This window comes from Eubalaena glacialis, chromosome 3 (genome assembly GCF_028564815.1).
Source record: "Eubalaena glacialis isolate mEubGla1 chromosome 3, mEubGla1.1.hap2.+ XY, whole genome shotgun sequence".
Classification (NCBI taxonomy): Eukaryota; Metazoa; Chordata; class Mammalia; order Artiodactyla; family Balaenidae; genus Eubalaena; species Eubalaena glacialis.
Window position 1 is genome coordinate 134,489,915 of NC_083718.1, and position 25,034 is coordinate 134,514,948.

A 25,034-nucleotide genomic window follows, 5' to 3' on the forward strand; every position below is an offset into this window, starting at 1 on the left:
AGAAACTATGATGTTAAATCAACAAAACTGCCACTTCAAAAATGGTCAGATATCGGCAAATTCACACGGCTCAGTTGAATAACATTTCTTATGCTCCATGTGCTTTCCCTGGTTCTCTCTCACTCTTCTGTAATTTGACTTTACAGAAGGTAAGGCTGTGAGGGGTCAGTTGCCCTAGCACAGTGCTCTTTCCTCATGCCACACTGTCTTAAACCAAAATGACTTCCTAAGCACAGCAAGTCATTTGAATATGCACATGAATTACAGTATCTATTCTAGGAAAATGAATAGTAAAACGACAGAATAATCATGTGACTATGTTTTAATTAACATCATCCCTTAATACACACATCTTCATGTACCTCAAATAACATGCTCATAATACCATAGCAGAATAAGAAGAGAATAGTGGGTAAAAAGATTTACAGAAAAAAAAAGAGATAGCTCTTATATAACAAATTCTGGGTTTGAGGGAAATTTGGGAAAGGTATATCTCTTGCTATTTTATCTCTTTTGCTACTTGCTATTGGGTTAGATCAAACCCAGTAACTGCCATCACTTAAAGGGGAGCTCATTCGTTGTTTTTGTTTTTTTCTTTTACCTTGATTTTCCAGGTAGTATGCTTTCATAAAGGTTTGTAAATAAATTTGCTCCAGTGAGGATATATTCAAATGATCTTGTAAGTGACAGATAACTCAATGTTATAAACTCATTTTTTCCAGTGTTCTTTAAACTAAGAGCCACAGTATTATAAAGAGACAAAAATATAATTTGCTCTCTTAGCATCTGATGTTGGCAATGATTTCAGTTTAGAATTAGCCATTTTTATTTCCTTCAGGAAATATAATTGGCCACTTGTGCTTTTTAACTAGTATGAATGAAACTGTAAATACAGCAATTTATTTGATTAAGGTCTATGGGCATTTTTCTTTTACTGAAAATGGACTTTGATTTTATTGTACTAGATACAAATAACTTCTATAGCAAAAATAAAAATGTTACATCCTTGATAGTCATTTGTGGAGAGAAGAGACAACCCAGGTGCAGCTCTTCTGCAGTTTTTGTGACTTTTAACTGATTTGGCTTATAATTCCTTCCTACTTCTTGCATTGGGAATTCATTTCTCTGTGCACTTTGCTGTTTCTGTATACTTCTCAGGGACTAGAAATACTAAACCCTCATTTCCCCACATATAACCCTTCTAGAATTTCACAGCCAGAAGTGGATTCTAACCCTGAAACTAGATATTACCTTAATTCTCATTTCCTTCTGCAGGATGTCTATATCTATATCTTTATCTGTAGCTCTCTATCTATATAACATTTTTATACCCATTTAAATATTTCTGAATTTGGAAGGAAAAGTCTTTCTTTTGCTCCCTCTGTCATGGATGAAGGCAAAGTCCCCAAACTTGTTTCAAGCTATGGAAGGCTTCTCTACCCAGCTTGGCATTCTAATAGATCGGAGATCTCAGATGAACTGGCTTCATTTTTTACAGACTCTGAGATTCAAAATAATTTCTTTGAAATTCAATAGAGAAAAAGACTAGCCATTTCCTTTCCTAAACAGCAGCATGTACCAAGTGTTAGGGAGTTACGTTGTCAGTTTATTCTTAGCCGTTTTCCGTGGAAATTGATAACATTATTGAACAGTTGAATTTTTGAGCTGGGGGACCTTAGCTGTAGTATAAACTCATTTTACATATAATGAATGTGAGTTCTCTAGACATGATATAAAATGCTTAAGATCAAAGGGCTAGCTAGGCAATTAAAAAATATAGAACATCAATAATAAAGTGGTAAAGAAAATATTTAGATTTTATGTGTCTTTTTTTTGTTTCAATGTTTTAACTCAAAAGACCAGCTGCTGGTTTGGTCTTCTGCTTGCATGGAATTGACTTGGACCTTTTGGATGGTATTTCTCCTGTGACATTGCCAAAGGTTGGAGCAACCCGCAGTCTTTTCAGATAATTATCATTTTTGAAAACTTGAGTTTTCATGATCTTGCTAGTTAGTTTAAAATATGTGTGAGAATAAAATGCTAAGACAATTTATCTATATAGGGTTTCTACATTTCTGGGATCTTTGAGAGAGTTCAATAAATAGAAGGTAGAAGATCTCCTCAGAGCTGAGTTGAGTGGGGCCCTTGCATTCTGGTAACTATCTGCATAGCCAATCTGACCAGAAGGCACCTGTGTTCTCAGTGTCCCTAAATCTTCAATTTATTATGTTGAACCATTTTATAATTTCTCCAAATGATCGAATCTCTGCAATGTCAGATAGTACCATCCAGTTACACAGTGGAAAATTTCTGGGGTCATAAGTCAAAATATTGAATCTTAAATAAATTGATGATACTTAAGAGCCTTGTGCTGTGATGTAGGAAATTATTAAGTGGAAGTGAATTAAGAGAGAAGGACAAAGAAAGCAAAATGGATGAGGTTATACCAAGCATGTACTTAACTGTTTACTGGAGGGATCCTTTTTTGATATGCAGAGCTTTAAGTTAGGGAAATGTCTTTTTCCATCACACAATACATTTAAAAAAGTCACCTTGTATACAGCTAAACTTTTGTTCAAACATCTCAGCAGGGAGAGTACAGAGATATAACCAGGTGTTTCACATTATTCAAACAGTAATAAGCTTACTGTTGAGAAATTAAACATGGACAGTCTCTTCTCCCTCATCTAAAGTCACATAGATACCCTATTTGGGTACTTCATTATTCTTACTTACACTTGATACTTATGCATAGATTCCTGTATGTATCAATCCTTCTTTCATTCCCAAAATAACACCATTCATTTAAACAAAAATATTCAGAACACCTGCCATGTGCCAGGTAATGGGGATATAGGATTCTATAGGTCTGAAATGGTTTCTGACCTGCCTCTCAACCCCAAAACAATAAAGACAAATAAGAAATGTAAGAAGAACTTATGTTCAATCACTTAATTCAAGTCATTCAGCTTAATAACTTGGGTACATATTTGTTTCAGTGTTGGCCTTAGAAAGCATTGCTTTTTATGTCTTACCTGAAGGATCTTATCACCAGGCTGCAGCAGGTTGGATGCTGGTCCATCAGGCTGAACCCTAGTAACAAAGATACCCTATAAGTCAGAAGTAACAGAGGTTAGGATTCTATTTTCAAGAACTAGATCTACTTAAAAACTTTTTCATTCACATAGAAAACAGTGAAAACAGATTAAAAACAGTTTACACATGTGAGGTTAAAATATTATTATAGTATTTTAAGCAAGGCACCACCCTCTAAATCAAGTTTAAGAAAAGCAACATTTTTACTTGCACAAAAACGCTCATATTGTTTTTAAAGTGCACTTATGATTTATAAATTAATTTCATGGCATAGTCTTGATTTCTTTCTTAAATAATTTGATATATGGTTCTAAACCATCTTTTGTGTAAATTCTGTATAACTTCTGAAGTTGTCTTAAGTTATTCCTCATTGAAAATGTCTCCTATCTGATAGGTTGTAAATTCAACATACACTTTAAAAACTTTACTAGAATTACATATAAGACTGGTTTATTTTAATGAGTATTACTTTATATGTTACTGAGAATTTTAAAGTAAAATGAACAAGTTAAACATAAGAAAATTCCAACGTATAAAGTTTGCATCTACATAGTTACAAAATTCCTAAATTGATTTTGTTTATAAAAAAGTCAAATTAATTTTACTGATCATGTACACAAAGCAAACACTTATTGAATGTCTGCCATATGCTAGGCCTTGATTGCTGGTGTTATAGAGATATACAGAATATATTTTTTGTCTTCAGTGAGCTCACTATATAGTAGAAGAAAAGTCAAGAAAACCGACTATAAGACAGTATGAGAAGTGTTATGATAGAGGTAATCAATATAATAGATTATTTAAAATGTTGCATCCAGCTTAACCTTAATGTGTTGGAGCTTCTAAGAAGAGGAGATATTTGGCACGGAATCATAAAGGACAAGTAAAATGTATCCACACAGATAAGGAAAGATACTCTACACGGAAGGGATAGCACATACAAAAGTGAGAGTGCCTGTTACATTCAGGAAGATGCAAGTAGTTCTATTATGACTGCAGTGGTTGTGGAAGGGTTCGAGTGGATGTGGTTGGGAACATGGGAGAAAATCATATCAATCCCCAGAAGTAGGTAGGGACCAGATCAAGATGGGTCTTTAATGGACATCTTTATCAGTTTGGGAAGCTACTGAAGTACTTTAAACATGATGGTGACAAGATTTTGATTAATATACTAAGAATGAACTGATGAGTGGATAAACAAAATGTGTATATCTATTCAGTGGAATATTATTTGGCAATAGAGAAGAATGAAGTACTGACAACATTGATGAACCTTGAAAACATTATGCTAAATGAAAGAAGCTAGTCACAAAAAACCACATATTGTATGATTCCATTTATATGAAATGTCAAGAAGAGGCAAATGCATAAAAATGGAAAGCAGATTAGTGTTTGCTAGGGGCTGGGAAGCAAGGGGAGTGACTGTTAATGTGTACAGATTTCTTTTTAAGGTAATAAAAGGGTTCTGGAATTAGATAGTGGTGATGGTTGCACAACTCTGTGAATACACTAAAAACCACCTAACTGTACACTTTAAAAGGGTGAATTTTATGGTATGTGAATTATATATCAATACAGCTCTTATTGTTTTTAATTCTTGAGTATTAATAGAAGATAATATTTTAATGGCTTTGCCTGTTATTTAGAAAATTATCTCATTTACTGATCTGTAAACTTAATAACTCTCACTTAAACCCATAACTTTGTGTGTGTATGTCTTTGTAAATGGTTTAACAAACAGACCCTAATTAAAATATTTCTATGTGTTTTAATTTAGCATTTTAGATCTTTATGAAACATTAATTTAAGGATTTTGAATGATTTTTATCTTTCTGATTTTAACCTGTTATCTTTCGCATTCAAAGATGAAACTACAGTAGGCGTTAAAATATTAGAAAACTGCATAACTTTAACCAGTAATTCGACTTCTAGAACTTATGTTAGGGAAATAACTGGATAAGTATGCAACATGTATTTACTAATATGTTCATCACGGTATTATTTGTAATAATAAAAATTACAAATCACATGTAAATGTCTAATAACGGGATTGATTAAATAAATACATTATGGTAACTCTATACAATAGAACGATATGTGGTCATTAAAAATGAAGTCCTAGATGACAGCTATAGAAGGACACTAGTGCTTAGAGAAACAAGCAAGTTATAAAACATTATGTGCGGCATAATACTATTTTTGCTGAAACATGTTTAAATGTATATTTGTGTGGGAAAATATCTGGAAGAATATACTCCTAAACATTAGCAGTGGTTGTACTGGGTAATGAGACATCATATATATGTATATTTTTTTCTTTCTTTTTGCTTTTCTGTGTTTTCTAATTTTTCTACAATGATTAGGCACTAATGGCATTAAGAAAATAGTAATCAAAACTTAAAAAACCTTTTAGGTTAATGGTGTCACAATTTGGTGTGATGTTCAAACAGCTAGTTACTTTGGTCAGTTCAGTTGTACAAATGGTCAGTTCAGAAGGAAAAAGAAAACTGGTTGTTTGAAAGGGACAGTTAGATAAGGCACAATGACTAATCCATCAGACCAGTGAATGGCACTGGTTGTGAAAACACATATAATCCTCACAGTCCTTTTCATACTGGGCACATAACTCTCATACTCCATCCATCCAGGAGACTGTATGAGTACTCAGTTCCCCTGATGGTCCCCCTCTTTTGCTGTTGCGGTCTCTGTACAACAGGCAGAATGACACTGCATCTCTGCATGATGAAGGCAAAGTTGTTTTGACTATTATTTTATCCCAGCAGTCAAAGTCTGTGCTACCTAGTTAATTTTGATTGCCGTTCTTCAGCTTATTGTACGGGAACAGTTTTAATAATTTTCGTATGAGTCCAGACCATAGGAACTGAATTGTGGCCATGATATTGCAATGCCGAGAGGAACTAGCAACACTCCACAACCTGACTGCTGAAAGAATACCAAAGTCATGTCTCTAGCAGGTTTAATTTCAATCATCACAAAGCTCTGCGGGTTTCAACCACTGTTCTGGAGACTTGCTTTGAAGCTTTCTCTTATGGTGGCCTGAGTCTTCCTAAGCATTTATTGCTGTTTTCTAAAGCGTTAATATTTCTTTTCAATCAATAAATTTTACCAACTAAGAAATTACTACTGCCCATTGGCATAGTTTCTCTTTCTCTCTGTCTCTTTCTCTCTCTCTCTATATATATCCTATCAGCCAGCATATTGCCACATTAGTCAAAACAGATAGCAATGAGTGTTATGTTTGATAATGGTCTGTAGCATTCATTATTTTTGGAGGTGGAATGTTTCCCCAAAGACTGCCTGAAAAGGCCAGTGCCCTGATTTTTCACTGTATTTATGTATTGACATATAAACACTGTCATATGAAAGAGACCAAATAACTCTGAACCCATTTTTGTGGTCTCTGTTATGATGAATATTGATGAGAAATATGAAAATTTTGACACTGTTTTCAAAAAGTTCATTGTAGCAGTGTGTCACCCTTTCAACAAATTCATTTTCTTCTGAGACTTCAAAGAACACTTTGACACTGATGACAGATTTTGGTGAGGAATCATCCGACTATTCGTATTCTGAAAATTCGAACAATAACGTCCCACTGATTGGTAAAAAGCCATCTTCTAACTTCCAAGCATCAGTAAGCCATCTTGTATGTATCAAAGATCCAAATCATGGCATATGACCAATTTTATAACTCTTCGGGCAAGATCTAAATTTCTTGTAACATTTGCAGAGTGCTAAATGTGAGACAAACTATCATGCAATACATTCAAACTAGTGAAATAATCTGTATACCTAAAGTGATATAGCAAATCCATTTTGCCCAAATAAGGAAAATACCTCAGTAACTGTTTTTCAACGAGTAGTGTATATTAGGTTTTTTGCTGCTGCTATAATAAGTTACCATAAACTTAGTGGCTTAAAACATCACAGATTTATTATCTGACAGTTCTGTAGGTTAGACATTCAACTCAGGTCTCACTGGGCTACAACAAAGGTGTTGGCAGGGCTGCGTGATTTCCTGGAATCTCTAGGGGAGAATGTTTCCTTGCCTTTTCCAGCTTTTAGGAAAAGTCCACATTCCTAGGCTCGTGGTCCCTTTTTTCCATCTTCAAAGCCAGCAACTGTGCATCTCTCTGACTATTCTCCTACATTCACATCTCCCTCTGACCACAGTCAAGAAAGATTCTCTGTTTTTAAGGACCTATGTGATTAGATTAGGCCTACCTGGATCCAGGATAACTTCCTCATCTCAAATTCCATAATTTAATCTCAACTGCAAAGTCCCTTTTGCCTTGTAATGTAACATATTCACAGGTTCTAGGAATTAGGATGTGGCACGCTTTGGGAGGCCATTTTTTTCTGCCTACCATATAGTGTAAGAAGTGAATAAGAGCATAGTTCTGGAGTTAGCCTGTCTGTGTTCACCATTTATAAATTGGTGACCTTGGGCAAGTTAATTAACTTTTGTGTACTTAATTTTTCCTCATCAGTAAAATGATTATAATAGTGGTTTATACCTCATAGTTATTAGATTAAGTGAGTGAACACATACAAAATACTTAGAACAGTAGATGGTACTCAGTATAGGGTCTATAAATGTTATTATAATTATTGAAAGTCTGAAGGTTGAGCTACAATCCAGGGTCTTTCTTTCCAGCAAAGCCTGCAATAAGAGATTTCTGAGTCTCCCAAATGTACCAGATTTACTGTCAGAAAATTCTTCATTACTCTTAGTCTTAGAGTACATTGAAAGGCCGACATTTGTTATCTTTACCTTGAATTCCCAAAAGATAAGAGGATTTGCATCTTTGATTTAGGGAAGGGGACGGGAAGAGGGCTGGAAAGTCTCTCCTGTATCATCTGTGGTTTCCCAGTGGTGGCTGTCAGTGATAATGGCTCCAATTATTGTTTACTCTCAATAATGGACATGGGTCCCAACAAGAGGGCTTTCTGATGGTTCTTAATAACTTTTAGAGGCTACTTCCTTCGGTAGCTCCAAGCCAACATCAGCTCTGTAACAATGGCTGCTAGAGTCTGGTTACTGGCTTATGGCATTTCTGAGTGTGTTTCTCTAATGTTTTGCACCTCATCACCAGCTCTCATGTTCCTTAGTGGCTTGACAGCACAGTGGTTTTCCCTTAGCACCACCTCTAGAGGGCATCTCACAACAGAGCAACAAGATAAGTATTGCAGTCCTTTCCAAAGAATGCAAGTCTTTTCTCCTATCAGACACCAATATCTGGGTGTGCTTGAGACAGACACAGACACAATGGACTCATGCATCACAGAGGGACCCCCATAGGTTTGAACCAAAGCCAATCTGGAGAGCACTGGCCGGATGCTACAAATAGGCTTGACCTTTTGCCATTTCATGTTTCTTCCCCAGTTTTTAAACCAGTCTTCATATAAGTCATAAATGAAGTTTTTCCAAAAGTACCCATAATGGGTTTTTAAAAAGTTTTACTTTTCACAAGTAATTTTGTAAATGGATGAGTATGGAAGGTTTTTCACAGTGTTAAAATCTGACCTTGTCTTATTGGTTACCTAGTCTCTGCACCTCTGGACATAAACCTTGAAGGACTCAAGGTTCCTTGAAAGTTAGTCTACAAGGCCAACATTTAACATTCTAACTTTAGAGGAGAAAGGAACTTTATATGGCTTTTTAATGATGAAGGTGAATGACTGTGACAGTCTCAGCTATTGTAAATGTAGACACCAATATAGAACTTGTCTTAAGGGAATTACAACTTCAATTTGTGAAATATGCTTTTCTTTAAAATTCTGAAAAAACTTGGCTCTAGCTGATGCTAAGAAATTGGTTTCTAGGAAGCCCATATCTCAGATAAAAATTGCATACAATTACAATTACAATTACAATTCAGAACACATTGGTTATATATTATAGAATATGGTATCATATGCTTTCATATAATTATAAAAGTTCAAGGAGCGTTTCTGGAGAAAAAGCTGACCCATAAAAATAGCAAACACAGACATAGATTCAATAGCTTGCAAGGGGAAATTTTTTTTTTTTTGGCCAAATATTGGCAAATAATTTCTTTTCATGAATTGAGCAAGGTTAATATTAAGCTATGATGCAGCTCATAGAAGCAGCATTACACATACACAGTAGACTGTGTTTACTTAATCCCTGTGATTATTAGAAGATACATCAAGAATAAAGGTGTTTCAATAGCTTTACTCTCTAATGAGTCAAAGTGTGAAAACAAAATATTTTAAGGTTAATTGCTGAGAGACAAATCTTGAGCTTTGAACAATTTGCTACCTTAACAACTGAGGAATTTATATGCAGCAAGCGAAGAGATTTATCCCATGACCATTAGAAACTAAAGGAGAGGGGAGAGGGAGGAAAGGAGAGATGGAAGGAAAGGAGAGAAAGAGAAAAAAAGGAGGGCATTGGCAGCTGCATATGATGATTCAGTGTATGACTGAACTTTAGCTGACAAAACAATGAAATGTAAAATCCATAAAAAATGAACAGAAAGAATTGCTTTAGAAACCTAAAAAATATGAGCCTCAAAAGACAGAGATACAAATTATACAACTGACCAAAGTCCTCTAAAAATTTCACAAAAATCTTATGCACAGATATTTAAAGGAATTCAAAACTCTTTCATTAATTTTTAAATAAAGAAATATTGAAATAAAAATCACTTGGTTACATTTGTAAAAAATAGAACTACCATATGACCCAGCAATCTCACTACTGGGCATATACCCTGAGAAAACCATAATTCAAAAAGAGACGTACCACAGTGTTCATTGCGGCACTATTTACGACAGCCAGGACATGGAAGCAATCTAAATGTCCATCAACAGATGAATGGATAAAGAAGATGTGGCACATATATACAAGGAATATTACTCAGCCATAAAAAGAAACGAAATTGAGTTATTTGTAGTGAGGTGGATGGTCCTAGAGTTTGTCATACAGAGTAAGTCAGAAAGAGAAAAACAAATAACGTATGGTAACACATATATATGGAATCTTAAAAAAAAAAAGGTACTGATGAACCTAGTGGCAGGGCAGGAATAAAGACATAGACATAGAGAATGGACTTGAGGACATGGCAAGGGGGGGAGGGGGAAGCTGGGGTGAAGTGAGAGTAGCATCGACTTATATACACTACCGTATGTAAAATAGGTAGCTAGTGGGAAGCAGCAGCATAGCACAGGGAGATCAGCTCGGTGCTTTGCGATGACCTAGAGGGGTGGGATAGGGAGGGTGGGAGAGAGGCTCAAGGGGGAGGGGATATGGGGATATATGTATGCATATGACTAATTCACTTTGTTGTACAACAGAAACTAACACAGTATTGTGAAGCAATTATACTCCAATAAAGATCTATTAAAAAAAATAATGCATTGGAGCAACAGGAGACTATTTAAACCCATAGAAATTGGCTATGTGATTGCAAATATCTTAGTAACAACGTAATGGAGTGATCCTAACAGAAAAAATACACTTGCACCATTCTTTTATGTCATTGTAAAGATTTGTTTAGTAGCCAAAAAGAAAAATGTATATAAACATATAGTTTTCAAGATACTGCCCTTATGACTTGATAAAAACAACCAAGAAGTAAGCAGTTTATTTCCTTTTATCTGAGATTCCTGTTAGAAATGACAAATTGACTACTAAAAAATCGATTTTTTTTTTTTTTTATAGTTTGGTGCTGATCACCAGGCACTATTCTCTTTTGGGGAATTTGAATATAAGAGTTGAAATTATGTTTGGCTTTGATTACTTTATACAGGTGTACCTTGTTTCACTGTGCTTCACTTTATTGCACTTTGCAGACAATGCAGTTTTAAAATTGAAGGTTTATGGCAACTTTCTGTCAAGCAAGTCTATCAGCGCCATTTTTCCAACAACGTTTGCTCACTTCATGTTTCCGTGTCACATTTTGGTGAATCTTGCAATATTTCAAACTTTTTCATTATTATTCTATTTGTTATGGTGGTCTGTGATCAGTGATCTTTGATGTTATTACTACGACTTGCTGAAGACTTAGATGATGGTTAGCATTTTTAGCAATAAAGTATTTTTGAATTAAGGTATCTACATTTTTTTAGACATAATGCTATTGCACACTTAATAGACTACAATATAGTGTAAACATAACTTTTAAATGTACTGGGAAACCAAAAATTTCGAGGGACTTGCTTTATTGCAATATTCATCTTATTGCAGTGGTCTGGAAACAAACCCCAATATCTCTGAGGTATTCCTGTTAGGAATTATAATTGTAATTTTCCTTTTATTGATTGCTGCAGTATTGCAATTATTCCATAACAGTTAAAAATCTCTGGGAGTCTGTGTATTGTTGACTGAACGTACATTTTCTTCCTGTTTATTTCTTGGTAAAATTCTTAAGCTTAAAAAAAGAATTTTCTTTCATTTGATTTTCATATTTTCATTTAAAAGTAAATGATCACACTCTTCCACATAATGTCTTTAAAGATTTCTTGCCTCTTTGGGAAAAATAGGTGAAATATTTTTCATTTCTTTTATTTTATGAATTCTTTAAAGCCTGTATTTAATATGAGACCTCAACTGGTGGTGAATATATGGATTGATGAGCTTCATACAGCTTACTGATTCGATCAGAGTTCCTACTGGCTTTTCGTCTCAGCTTTTTTTTTCTTCTTTTAAATTAATTAATTAATTAATTAATTTTTGGCTGCATTGGGTCTTTGTTGCTGTGCGCAGGCTTTTCTCTAGTTGCTGTGTGCAGGCTTCTAATTACGGTGGCTTCTCTTGTTGTGGAGCATGGGCTCTAGGTACGCGGGCTCAGTAGTTATGGCTCGCGGGCTCTAGAGCGCAGGTTCAGTAGTTGTGTTGCACGGGCTTAGTTGCTCCATGGCATGTGGAATCTTCCCAGACCAGGGATTGAACCCGTGTCCCCTGCATTGGCAGGCGGATTCTTAACCACTGCGCCACCAGGGAAGTCCTCTTCTCAGCTTTATACATAGCATAAAATAGTAGAAGCCATTAAAAACAAGAGTGGGTAACTGTAGGTGGCTGTGGCGTCTCCTTCCTAGGTACTACTAAAATAGTATCAGTAATCAGCTTTCTGATTATCATCCCTGCAGTCTTCCTCAAAGCCCCTTCAGTTGTCAAATTTTTTGACACTATCTACACCACTTCAAAATAATGGATTGAAAAGTGAAGAATTCAGTCAAAGCTTTTTTGTCACTTATGCTAAAATAAGGTTTTTAAAGTGAAAAATTATTGTATTGTAAACTACATTCAGTCAAACTATGATTCCTTTAGATAAAATATGGTTTTATGTAGAGTAGACCATACTAGAAGTATTGCTTAGAGCTGGCGGTGAAATCAGGAGGTCAAAAAGGCCAGTGACAAATGTTCAGAGGACACTCTAGTTGTGGATTCCTGATACATTGACTGACAAAGTGGCTATTAGGCCACAGCTGTGCATTGGCAGTGTGGGGTAGAGTGAAAAGGGAGGGGTTTTTTTTCTCACTTTTTAGTCTCTGTATTTCTGTATTATTTGAATTTTTATAGTAAGAGTGTTTTCATTTCTTACCTGTATAATTTTTTTAAGAGATATAAGTTAAAGAAAAAAGACGTTGCAGTTGTACACATCTGAGACTAAGAACATATTATGATTTTAAAGGATGATTATGTCGATTATGTTGAGAATGCCCTAGTTCACAATCAGTAGGAGGTACCTAAGTAAAAGTGGTTCTCGATTCTCTGTCTCTTTCACCGCTCTCACATTATGGCTCAGAGATGGACACCTTCAGAGAACTGAAGCCGCCCCAGCTGGTGTGTGCAAGTCATACAAAACCCAACATATCATAGGGTCTCCTTGCAGTATAGGAATAAGCAAATCTTGTACCTTAGTCTACGTATCCTACTAAATTAGTCACAGAGTCAAGGTGGAAGCAATTTTTTTTAAGTAGAGGATAGGATGAATGTATGATTTTTCTCTCTCAATAAACACACAGACCTTGGTATACCTCAATAAACAAAGAGAAACACAAATTTAAGATATGATTTTTCTTTAATCACTTTAATGTTTACTCCAACACTTCCTATTTTCTATTAATAAATGTTCTTGGAGGTTAAATGATAGTGCCTTGTTATGGGAATGTGGTTTGTGTATGGTAATGGGGTTTGATCCAGTAGGTTTCAAAAATGGGAAATAATTTCTACTCCATTATACTTAAAAAATAGAATTGGTTACTAAGATCATGTATAGCTATGTTAATTATATTGTAAGGATGATTGCAATTAAACAAATGCATATTTGTAATTTTGTACCTTATACAGTAATCATAAACAGTTACTACTTGTTTACTGCTTAATGTAACTCTGAATTTATTAACAATATATATTTAAAAAATATATATACACATATCTATATATACATATATATACATTTTAAAATAACACAGTCTAAATTCTGATCTAGTAGTCCAACTTTCCAGCATAGTTCTAGCACCTTCAGGTTAACTTGGTGTCTGGAAATCTATTCTCATCTGTTTATGGTTTTCCTTCAACTCATTCAAAGGATCTTAGGGAGGATTTAAGGATTTAAGCTGGAACTTACAGAACTTAAGAATCGACTCTTCGAGTTCTCATGATTTTCTTCACACACTCAAAAGAGGAAAATGACACAATAAAAGTGTTTTGCAGTTACTTGGGTTTCTTTCTCAGTTGTCTTCGATTTCTCTGATCTTACCTATTGTTACCTAAGATTTTTTCCCATCTAAGTGTGTTCACTCCAAACTTCCCTGCTTCTTCTGATCAATATCATTTTGTAAACCACTTTCTTTAGCTGCCAAAGAACATAGATTTGGCTCAATTAGTGATTACTATCTCTTAGAGAGACTAAGACTGTATTTGTAGAATATAGCAGTCTTCTTTTTTTAAGAAAAAAATTAATCAGAAAAATTACAAGTATTTAAAAGCAGATTTAATGGGTCTCATTGAAAAAACTATGACACAGCAAATTTCAGGATCCACACTGAAGTATCAGTTGCTCTGGCAATCCCTCCCAGTTAGGTGCCATGGTTGAAAGCACTCAGGCAGTACTTCTCATAGATGAGCATATCAGAACTGCTGGTACTAAAGTGCTTTTAGTCTGAAAGATGAAGAACATCCATTGTTTTCACAGTTGCATAATGGACACTTCTGGGGACCTGCCCAGATTCCCTTTATCAGATTGGTGCTCTCATCCTGCAGGTGCTGCTGACAGCTCACATCTAACCCTTCTTTTGAAAATTACCCTCAGCCTGGAGCCTCCTTACTGGGAAATGCTGGGAAGGTTATGCTCCTTCCCATGTAGTTAATGACTGATACCAGGGTACAAAAAGCCGTTTCCCTCCTCAAGGTGAGACAACTCTGTGGTACCACTGATGCTCCAGAGCACCCTGTACCCTGTACCATCCGGTTTCCACTAGATCCACATCTTTGTGGAGTTCTACTTTCTTCACCTGCCCTATCCTGCATCCCTTATTCTCATATAGATTTCACCGGACAGCAAATCTTCAATTAACTACTTGCACAAAAGTCTTCATCTCCGGTTCTGCATCTTGGCTTTAGACAAATATAAACTACAAAAATTAAAGCTCTGCAGTATCTTCTTGCCTGGAAGGGATATGTAGATTCTATATTTTGCTTACTAGTGATTCTTTGGAACCCAGTACCAGGAGATAAAATGCACCTCTGCTCCCCAAGCATAGAGCAACTTTGGGGCTAGATTGGAGGAAAAATGGATAATATTGTTATTAAATACATATTATTGAGATACATCTCAAATGTTATATAGGTAAATTTAAAAAAGCTAAACAATACTGCTACAGGCAGAGACATGGAAGTTATTACTTTTTAATTTATTTTTGTTTTGTTTTATTTCTATCAATCTGGATTCACAATATTTTCAAGAATTCTAGTTGGTTATAACATTTTCAAGCAGAAACTAGGAATACTACGGAGGTCCCTGCAATAGCACTTAAAACTTGTGGTAGTAACTTTATAAATGGAATATGAAAGATTTCACAGGTTTCTCAAAGATCTTTTGGACCCTCAGTAATTAACTTTCTCTCATTGTTGGACCTGTCAATTCTTGTTAGTTATTACGTAAAATATTATTTATGAACTAATTTTAAATGCTTTCATATTTTGATTGAGAAGTCTCTGACATTTTTCCATCAAATAGCAACAAACTTAAAAAGTCTCAAATCCTTTCCAACACCATTTTCTGTCTCCTTATTTAGCTTATTTTGTTCCATGCTAAATGGCTGAAATGATACAGCAGACAGAACATAGATAATATTTAACTCTAGCAACTAATATAGCTGGCTATGTACTTGGACTTTAATTTTATTGAAAATTATTTTACTGATTGTTAAAGAATATCGCAAAGTGATAGCAATCTCAGTTCTAGTGACTTTCTAAATATATTGTTGAATTAAAATGTCCCAATGTTCTTATTTAAAATGGTACTTTTAAATCGCCTTATTTTTTCATATGTATGATGGAATGATATTTTCTTAAAGAACCAAGTCTGTGTTGAGTTATATTTTATTATATCTTTTCACAAGCTGAAATCTTATATGTCTTCTTTATAATATAATGTCTTGATATTGAAATTATCCAATTGGCTAAAGCACACTGCCATGCCTTCTTAAAAGGCCTCATATAGGTGGTCATACCTATAGGAATCCTATTAATAGGAGATTGCAAAGACTGCATTTCTATCAATATTCCTGAATAGATTCAGGTTTTTTTTCAACATATAAGACAGAACAGAACAGGCAAATATGCATTTTTTATTAAAAAAATTCTTGCTTTTAAAGTCCTCAAACAACCAAGTGGCATTCTGAACCTCAAACTTCAGTGTGACTAAGATGCAGCTGAAGTAATTGTGTTGTAAAATAATTTGTTTGTTATTTATTTTTAAAAATTCAGTTTTATATATAAATTATATATATTTATATTATATCTATTCTTTGCTCCTGAATGTTACTTTCACATAACTAATAGATTCTCCAAATTACTTTGCATTACATAATAATAGCTTGAAGTAGAATTAAAGATGGGACAGATATATAAATTATATTATAAAATTAATTTAGAGATATATAAAATAAATCACCTTTGTCTAAGAGTTGTACAAAATGAAGGAAATATTATATGTTGTTTAATGTTTATGTAGTAAATATAAATCATATGCTGTGTGGAGTTCTAGACAAATGTGTTTGCTATTCCTGATTTTTATATCCATGGAGAATACATGACAAGGTGTAGACATAGGGTATGCACCTTTTTCATAAGTCAAGAGCATATCTTTTGCAACTTTTTATTTATGAATCACCCAGTGTCATGAGGCTGAACAAACCCAGAAAATTATTCTTGTGCATTTTTGAATTTGCTACTGCCAAGCATGCCTCTGGGTATTGTTATCCCCAGGTAAAGATGTCAAATAAATGCTTTGGATCTGCACATCTAACCTTTCTTCTCTTTGTAATATTAATCATATAAAAACTTTTATTTGATGCAATACTCATCTCCACACAAATTTTCTTCTAGGGGTGGAAGGTGGGATGTAAATAGGAGGGAGGCTGTTTGGCATCTGGAATCAATTTTTTAGAATTTATGTAGAATTAGATATAGTAATTTATTCTGAAATTCCAGAACATTTATTTAGAGTTTATTGGTGATTATAGTATTTTACATTTGCCATGCCTATAATATTCTTCCTTGGCTTGGGATTTTACCTGTACCATGGGCAAATTAAGGCATTAAAAAAGAAAGAACAAAAAGGATTGTTTCTTCTATCATTTATGTGTCTACATGCCGATTGCCCAAATCATTGGAAATATGGGTAGGCTCTCTGGCATCTGCTCAGCATGAGTGTTTATGATAAAACTGTGGAGAATAAGTGATTCTTTGGTTCCAATGTCATAGTATGTATATTTCCTGCTATCAAGTGATTTGAGGATATTCATAATACAGCTTCCATTTTGATCCTGTGACTAGGTGATTGTTCATGGCATTGTTCAGTGCTGTACCTTTACAGTATATAGAGAAAGAGGCTATGAGTTCTTGTTAATATCTTTAAACTCCAGAAGCTTAGTCCTTCCTTCTAAAATGAGGCAAGGAGGGATATCAGTCCGTGAATGATGAACTGTGTGAATACATCATTAAAAATTCATTTATTTTCAGAGTCTCGGGCTGCCTTATGAAGTCACACAACAACATGATATCAGTCATCCATTAATCCAGTCTCTTCTTCCTAACAACATCTCGTGGAAACTGTATTAGTATATTACTTAAATTTTGTAACCATGAATTATTATTTTATGAACATTTAAATATAGGGAAAGATTATTGTGGTTTGTTCCATTGGCATGATCTCCACTGTAATAATACCTTAGTCCAAAAGTTATATAAATGCTTAGCAATCTAATGTATACAGTATGCTTCTAATTATCTAAGTTCAATAGAGAATACATGCTGACTTCCAAGGACTTGAAGCAAATATCTAGACTATAACTAATTACAGTGTTCTGTCACACTTTCAATATTAGATTATTATGTTAGTCTCAACTCTACAGGGTATAAATTTGTCATGTGGCTCTTCGGCTAAGTGTTATTTGCAGATAGAGGTACGTATCACAGTGCTTGTTAAGAGAAAAGGATTTGGAATCAGATCAATTTGAGTTCAAATCTTATCTGCCACAGGTCAGCTAAATGACCTTGGGCAAGTTAATTAACCCCTCTGGGCCTCAACAAAATGGGGAATAATAATACTCAACTAACACAAGTTGCTAAGAAGATCAGATAAGTTCATGTATATAAAGAGCCTAATACAGTGACTAGCACATTGCAGATACTCAGTAAAAGTCTATACTTTTATTATTATCATCAGATTTGTTGGATCAAAATCTTTTATCTCTCTGGAGCATCGTGCCATCTTGACAGCAATGTTTCCCTATAATAATAAACCAGATAATGGCTCCATCCACTTCACAGGGAGGGCAAAGGCAAGCATTATATGAAGGCTTTTTCATCTGGATTTCTACAGTGTTCTCTTTCCAAGTATGTAAAAGCAGTTTTCACCTGGCAGTGAACCCAAAATAATGAACTCCATGATGAGTGAGTTGGGTTGTTCAACTACTAAACACTGTTCTGACAATGACATGAACTGCAGGACTAATCGTGCTCCAGCCGTTTAACCTAAGGAGACCATAATCAGACTACCTTGGCGTCTTCGAGAAGAGTTGAATTTGCAAGACCAGATGCTGTTCTAAGCTCTCAAAGTCTGGTACAAAACAGTCTTCATATCTTAATCCTCAATTCTCCCTAAAGCCTCAGCTAACTTTTGGGCTGTACCAAGAGTTTTTCTGCAATAGTCTCACACTACCACAGAACCTAAATTGGAACTTCTGCCAGACTGAACAACACAACTCACTTTTGTCCCAGTTTCATACTCTCAGCCCTTAGGGATGACTGCTTCATGCTTTTCCTATATGGCTGTAAACCAGGTAATCAGTTTGGATGCTATTTCACTTTAGTCCTTGGCATTTGGCTGAGACAGTGGTTCCTAGCAATCATAATGAAAAGAATGGAACAAATCTATTGGCTACTTCAGTACAGAAAGTCTTCAATGACTCTAAGACATTCAGATATCTTGGATACTTAGAATTTTGAGTGTCATTACAAAACACTTAAACATTAATGAACAGTAAGTAAAATAATATAGTATGGTCAAAAGACTGCTTCTAACCCATGACTTGTTTATTGGAAGGGAGTATGTATCATATTAAAGTTTAAGATTTTGCATGACTAGAACTCCTTATAAAGAAAGCATCAACCTCTGACCCAGGTTGAATTAAAACACCTGTTTATTTTGGTTCTCCTCACCCCTCCTCACAGCTGTAAATTAGCCAATTTATGAAAAAATTGTCCTTCAACATTGGAGAGAAGAGTATTTTTAAAGTTCATTTTCATTTTCTTACTGTTTGATATTTTTAGGTTGATATAGGCACTGGATTCTACTCTAAATTTTATGCAACCTCTACAAGAATGGGGCACTGGGGATAAAAAAATGCAACTGAATTTCCTCGAGATTAATCCCTTTCTTTGTGAGTGGATTAAATTCTTATAGAAATTGTCAGAGCCAATGTCTTTAGATCGCCTCAACATTTTTAACTAAGTATCTACCATATGTTTGGTGTGGTCAATAAATTAAGAGCAGTCTGAGTCTTCTGTAGATTTGGAACTTTTAATTACTCTGATCAATTTTGCTGTAATAGAGATTCACTTTTCAGATTTTAAGTGTTTTAGAAAGTAATCAGGCAAAGAAAAGTGCTTTTGAGGGGAATCTTTCAATGGATAGATTATATAATTCAAGCTCTATATCTGTTGCATTTAACCAAAAGAGAAATTATAAGATCATAGCAATAGTTCAGTCTCACTAGAGTCATCAAAATGTTACAATGAAAAATTAAATTAATAGTTATAAAGTGTTCATATTTCATCACAGTGGAAGAATCACAGGCAATGATTTGAAAGCCTCACACCTGCTATCCCCTTCAGTTGAAAATAAAAGCAGAAAAGTAACAGCATTCAGACATCTTGACTATTTAGCAACTTGTGCATCTTTAATTGAAAAATATCTATTACCCTGTGCCTTCCAAAAATATAGTGAAAAGATATATCTGCTGATGAGATAGGAGAGGAAAACATGTCTTTTGAATTTCAACTATCTTATGAATGATAAGGTTGTTACCTTTTCATTGAAAGAACTTATGGAAGAGATGTAAAACCAGAGACAAAAAGAGGGGTCAAGATGAATAAGACAATGATTTGAGGCTTTTAAAAACACCATATGTTTCGTAACACACCATTGTAAAGCAATTATACTTCAATAAAGATGTTAAAAAAAAAATACCATATGTTTCTGATAATTTTGACTTTTCATGCTTTTTGTCTTAAGATATATTAATAATTTATTAAAATTCAGTAAACACTTGGTCCTACTAAGCCATGAATATTTAAATTCTACTAAATCAATGATTATCCTCAACATCATTTCAAAAAGGAAATGTAGTAGTTACTTATACACAGACATTTCTAACTGGAATTTCCCTAATTATATAGGGCTGCTTCATATACATTCCTTATATATGAATACCTGCTCCAATCAGTTAAGCAAAGAAACTCTTATCTATGGCCACTGGGGATTTCTTTCTACTCCTTTCCATCCAAATAGTCCAACCTCTTTCTTTCTTCTTCTCCAGAAAGGAAAGGAAGAGGGCATAACTAATGGTAGGAAACAAAAAGACTGGGAAGAAGTAGAGGAAAATAAGGGATTAAAGGCTATGGAAATCTCCAAAATAGGGGCATCCAAATTTTTTCAGAAATAGGTCTTTAATCAGAAACTGATGTGTGGTTTATTTTTACAATAGTGGTAAGTTGAAAGGATCCGCACCACCTTGTGACTCAAAGGTTAAGTCGAGAGCCTGAGGAGGTTTTATTCATATCTAATTTCTGTCTTTCTTCATCATCCCAAAGTTTTATGATGTCACTTAATGCAATTAAATTTGATGAGATCAAAAGCAGACAGTTTCAATGATCATCAAATTATAATCACTAATTGTTTAAAAGCTGAGAGTATTAAACCCTGCTGGCAGAAGGCAGGTTATATAGCTCAGGGTAAATTTTTTTGCTTAAAAAAGTCAAGTGGTCCACATTGGGATCAGACAGGCCAGATGTGAACATGTGCAGCATGGTGGATATTCAGCAACGTTTGAGGTTAGAGTTGGGAGTGGTGGTGAACCTTTACCCATGATTTGACAGACAGGGGTGAGCATAAGAGGAGGACCTGATTCCTCTGCCATGGCTAACACTGATTTTCTCACAGAATATTTGTTTCCCATGGTCTTTCAGTTCTACAATTCTATTAGTGAAATACTTTACAAACATGATGGATTAAAGAGATGGCAATCAGCTGGCCCTGGCGTTGAATCATTATTTATTCATTCTGTTACTATGAGAAAACTTTTTCCCAAATCAGTGATCCACAAATAAACTTTTGGAAAAAACTTGTTAGAAATTGCCTATATAGCTTCCTTTACAAATATATACAACTGTGAACAAAACAAAAAGCAAAAAACAAGCAACTTCCTTATCAAAGAGAATGCTTAAATTTCTTTTTTCTCATTCATAGGATTTGTCAAGCACTGCAGTGAATTCTTTTTTCCCTTTGCTGAAAAAGTTTCTAATTGGCTTCATAGTTAGCTAGCTTATTAAAGCACAGTAAAACCAAAAAATTGAAAAAAGTTTTTTTGCTGCAGTAGAATATAGTGTTTTTCTAATTAAAATTGCTAATAAGAAATTCAATTCTTACCTTGTCAGAAGGTTTAAATGGATTTCCTTGTCCACTAATTCCACCACTGATACTAAATCCAAGGCCAGGATTCTTTTCTATTCTCACACAAAACTATGCAAAAAAGATATAAAAAGGTAATCAAATACATATAAAAGCTAAATATCTTCAAATAACTGTATCCCTATAGAAAATATTCACATTTCACTTAAGTTCTCAGGGTTAGCCTATGTTAACTTGGTATATAAAAGACAGTATAAACTCTGACAAAATAGTGTTTCTATAAGCATCAGTTATAATTGGAACTAACTTAAAATTACCTGAACAAGCAGACATGAGTAAATATTTATTCGTTACCTGTGCAGGACTAAATTTTAATTAGCAGTTTTTAAAACTTAGAAAACCCCTTAAAAAAAAAGATTGTACATTATTTTAATTATCTACTTTAAACATACATATAGTCTGACTAATTAGAAAGGACTGTATGAATAAGTGAAAGAAAATTTGCAAATGTAGAGTGAGGGAAAAGATGGCTATTTGATTAATTAGTTGATTAATTATTTACACACCTTTATTGGAGTATAATTGCTTTACAATGTTGTGTTAGTTTCTGCTGTATAACAAAGTGAATCAGCTATATGTATACATATATCCACATATCCCCTCCCTCTTCTGTCTCCCTCCCACTCTCCCTAGCCCACCCCTCTAGGGGGTCACAAAGCACTGAGCTGATCTCCCTGTGCTATGCAGCTGCTTCCCATTAGCTAACTATTTTACATATGGTAGTGTATATATGTCAATGCTACTCTCTCACTTCGCTCCAGCTTACCCTTCCCCCTCCCTGTGTCCTCAAGTCCATTGTCTATGTCTGCACCTTTATTCCTGTCCTGCCCCTAGGTTCGTCAGAACCAATTTTTTGTTTTTTAGATTCCATATGTATGTGTTAGCATACGGTATTTGTTTTTCTCTTTCTAACTTACTTCACTCTTTATGACAGACTCTAGGTCCATCCACCTCACTACAAATAACTCAATTTCGTTTCCTTTTATGGCTGAGTAATATTCTGTTGAATATATGTGCCACATCTTCTTTATCCATTCATCTGTTGATGGACACTTAGGTTTCTTCCATGTCCTGGCTATTGTAAATAGTGCTGCAATGAACATTGTGGTACATATGGTTTTCTCTGGGTATATGCCCAGTAGTGGGATTGCTGGGTCATATGGTAGTTCTCTTTTTAGTTTTGTAAGGAACCTCCATACTGTTGTCCATAGTGGCTGTATCGATTTACATTCCCACCAACAGTGCAAGAGGGTTCCCTTTTCTCCACACCCTCTCCAACATTTATTGTTTGTAGATTTTTTGATGATGGCCATTCTGACCGGTGTGAGGTGATACCTCATTGTAGTTTTGATTTGCATTTCTCTAATGATTAGTGATGTTGAGCATCCGTTAATGTGTTTGTTGGCGATCTGTATATCTTCTTTGGAGAAATGTCTATTTAGTTCTTCTGTTCATTTTTGGATTGGGTTGTTTGTTTTTTTGTTATTGAGCTGCATGAGCTGCTTGTAAATTTTGGAGATTAATCCTTTGTCAGTTGCTTCATTTGCAAATATTTTCTCCCATTCTGAGGCTTGTCTTTTCGTCTTGTTTATGGTTTCCTTTGCTGTGCAAAAGCTTTTAAGTTTCATTAGGTCCCATTTGTTTATTTTTGTTTTTATTTCCATTTCTCTAGGAGGTGGGTCAAAAAGGATCTTGCTGTGATTTATGTCATGGAGTGTTCTGCCTATGTTTTCCTCTAAGAGTTTGATAGTGTCTGGCCTTACATTTAGGTCTTTAATCCATTTGGAGTTTATTTTTTTGTATGGTGTTAGGAAGTGTTCTAATTTCATTCTTTTACATGTAGCTGTCCAGTTTTCCCAGCACCACTTATTGAAGAGGCTGTCTTTTCTCCACTGTATATTCTTACCTCCTTTATCAAAGACAAGGTGACCATATGTGTGTGGGTTTATCTCTGGGCTTTCTATCCTGTTCCATTGATCTATATTTCTGTTTTTGTGCCAGTGCCATAGTGTCTTGATTACTGTAGCTTTGCAGTATAGTCTGAAGTCAGGGAGCCTGATTCCTCCAGCTCCATTTTTCGTTCTCAAGATTGCTTTGGCTATTCGGGGTCTTTTGTGTCTCCACACAAATTGTGAAATTTTTTGTTCTAGTTCTGTGAAAAATGCCATTGGTAGTTTGATAGGGATTGCATTGAATCTGTAGATTGCTTTGGGTAGTATAGTCATTTTCACAATATTATTCTTCCAATCCAAGAACATGGTTTGTATTGTCTTTAATTTCTTTCATCAGTGTCTTATAGTTTTCTGCATACAGGTCTTTTGCCTCCTTAGGTAGGTTTATTCCTAGGTATTTTATTCTTTTTGTTGCAGTGGTAAATGGGAGTGTTTCCTTAGTTTCTCTTTCAGATTTTTCGTCATTAGTGTATAGGAATGCAAGAGATTTCTTTTCTTTTTAATAAAGTTATTTATTTATTTTTAAATTTTTGGCTGTGTTGGGTCTTCGTTGCTGTGTGCGGGCTTTCTCTAGTTGTGGTGAGCAGGGCTACTCTTTGTTGTGGTGCGCGGGCTTCTCATTGTTGTGGCTTCTCTTGTTGTGGAGCATGGGCTCTAGGCACACAGGCTTCAATAGCTGTGGCACATGGGCTCAGAAGTTGTGGCTTGTGGGCCCTAGAGCTCAAGCTCAGTAGTTGTGGCACACGGGCTTATTTGCTCCATGGCATGTGGGAATTCCCGGGCCAGGGCTTGAACCCGTGTCCCGTGCATTGGTAGGCAGATTCTTAACCACTGCGCCACCAGGGAAGCCCAAATGTAAGAGATTTCTGTGCATTAATTTTGTATCCTGCTGCTTTACCAAATTCATTGATTAGCTCTGTAGCTTTCTGGTAGCATCTTTAGGATTCTCTATGTATAGTATCATATCATTTGCAAACAGTGACAGCTTTACTTCTTCTTTTCCGATTTGGATTCCTTTTATTTCTTCTTCTTCTCTGATTGCCATGGCTAAAACCTCCAAAACTATGTTGAATAATAGTGGTGAGAGTGGGCAACCTTGTCTTGTTCCTGATCTTAGAGGAATTGGTTTCAGTTTTTCACCATTGAGAACGATGTTGGCTGTGGGTTTGTCATATATGGCCTTTATTATGTTGAGGTAAATTCCCTCTATGCCTACTTTCTGGAGAGTTTTTATCATAAATGGGTGTTGAATTTTGTTGAAAGCTTTCTCTGCATCTGTTGAGATTATCCTATGGTTTTTATCCTTCAGTTTGTTAATATGGTGTATCACATTGATTGATTTGCATATATTGAAGAATCCTTGCATTCCTGGGATAAACCCCAATTGATCATAGTGTATGATCCTTTTAATGTGCTGTTGGATTCTGTTTGCTAGTATTTTGTTGAGGAGTTTTGCATCTATGTTCATCAGTGATATTGGCCTGTAGTTTTCTTTTTATGTGACATCTTTGTC

General features: G+C 35.0%; 1 protein-coding gene across 2 annotated transcripts in view; it reads right to left on the reverse strand.

The window, feature by feature from the left end:
- The window catches only part of LRRC7 (leucine rich repeat containing 7), a 384,748-nt gene that overhangs the window by 11,095 nt on the left and 348,619 nt on the right, over positions 1-25,034 (reverse strand). For both annotated transcript variants that reach the window (XM_061186459.1, XM_061186458.1), the window contains 2 exons: positions 21,528-21,620; positions 3,036-3,110 (listed from right to left, as the gene is read on the reverse strand). In XM_061186459.1, coding sequence (XP_061042442.1) covers positions 3,036-3,110; positions 21,528-21,620 — 168 coding nt within the window. The remainder of the gene's footprint in view (positions 1-3,035; positions 3,111-21,527; positions 21,621-25,034) is intronic.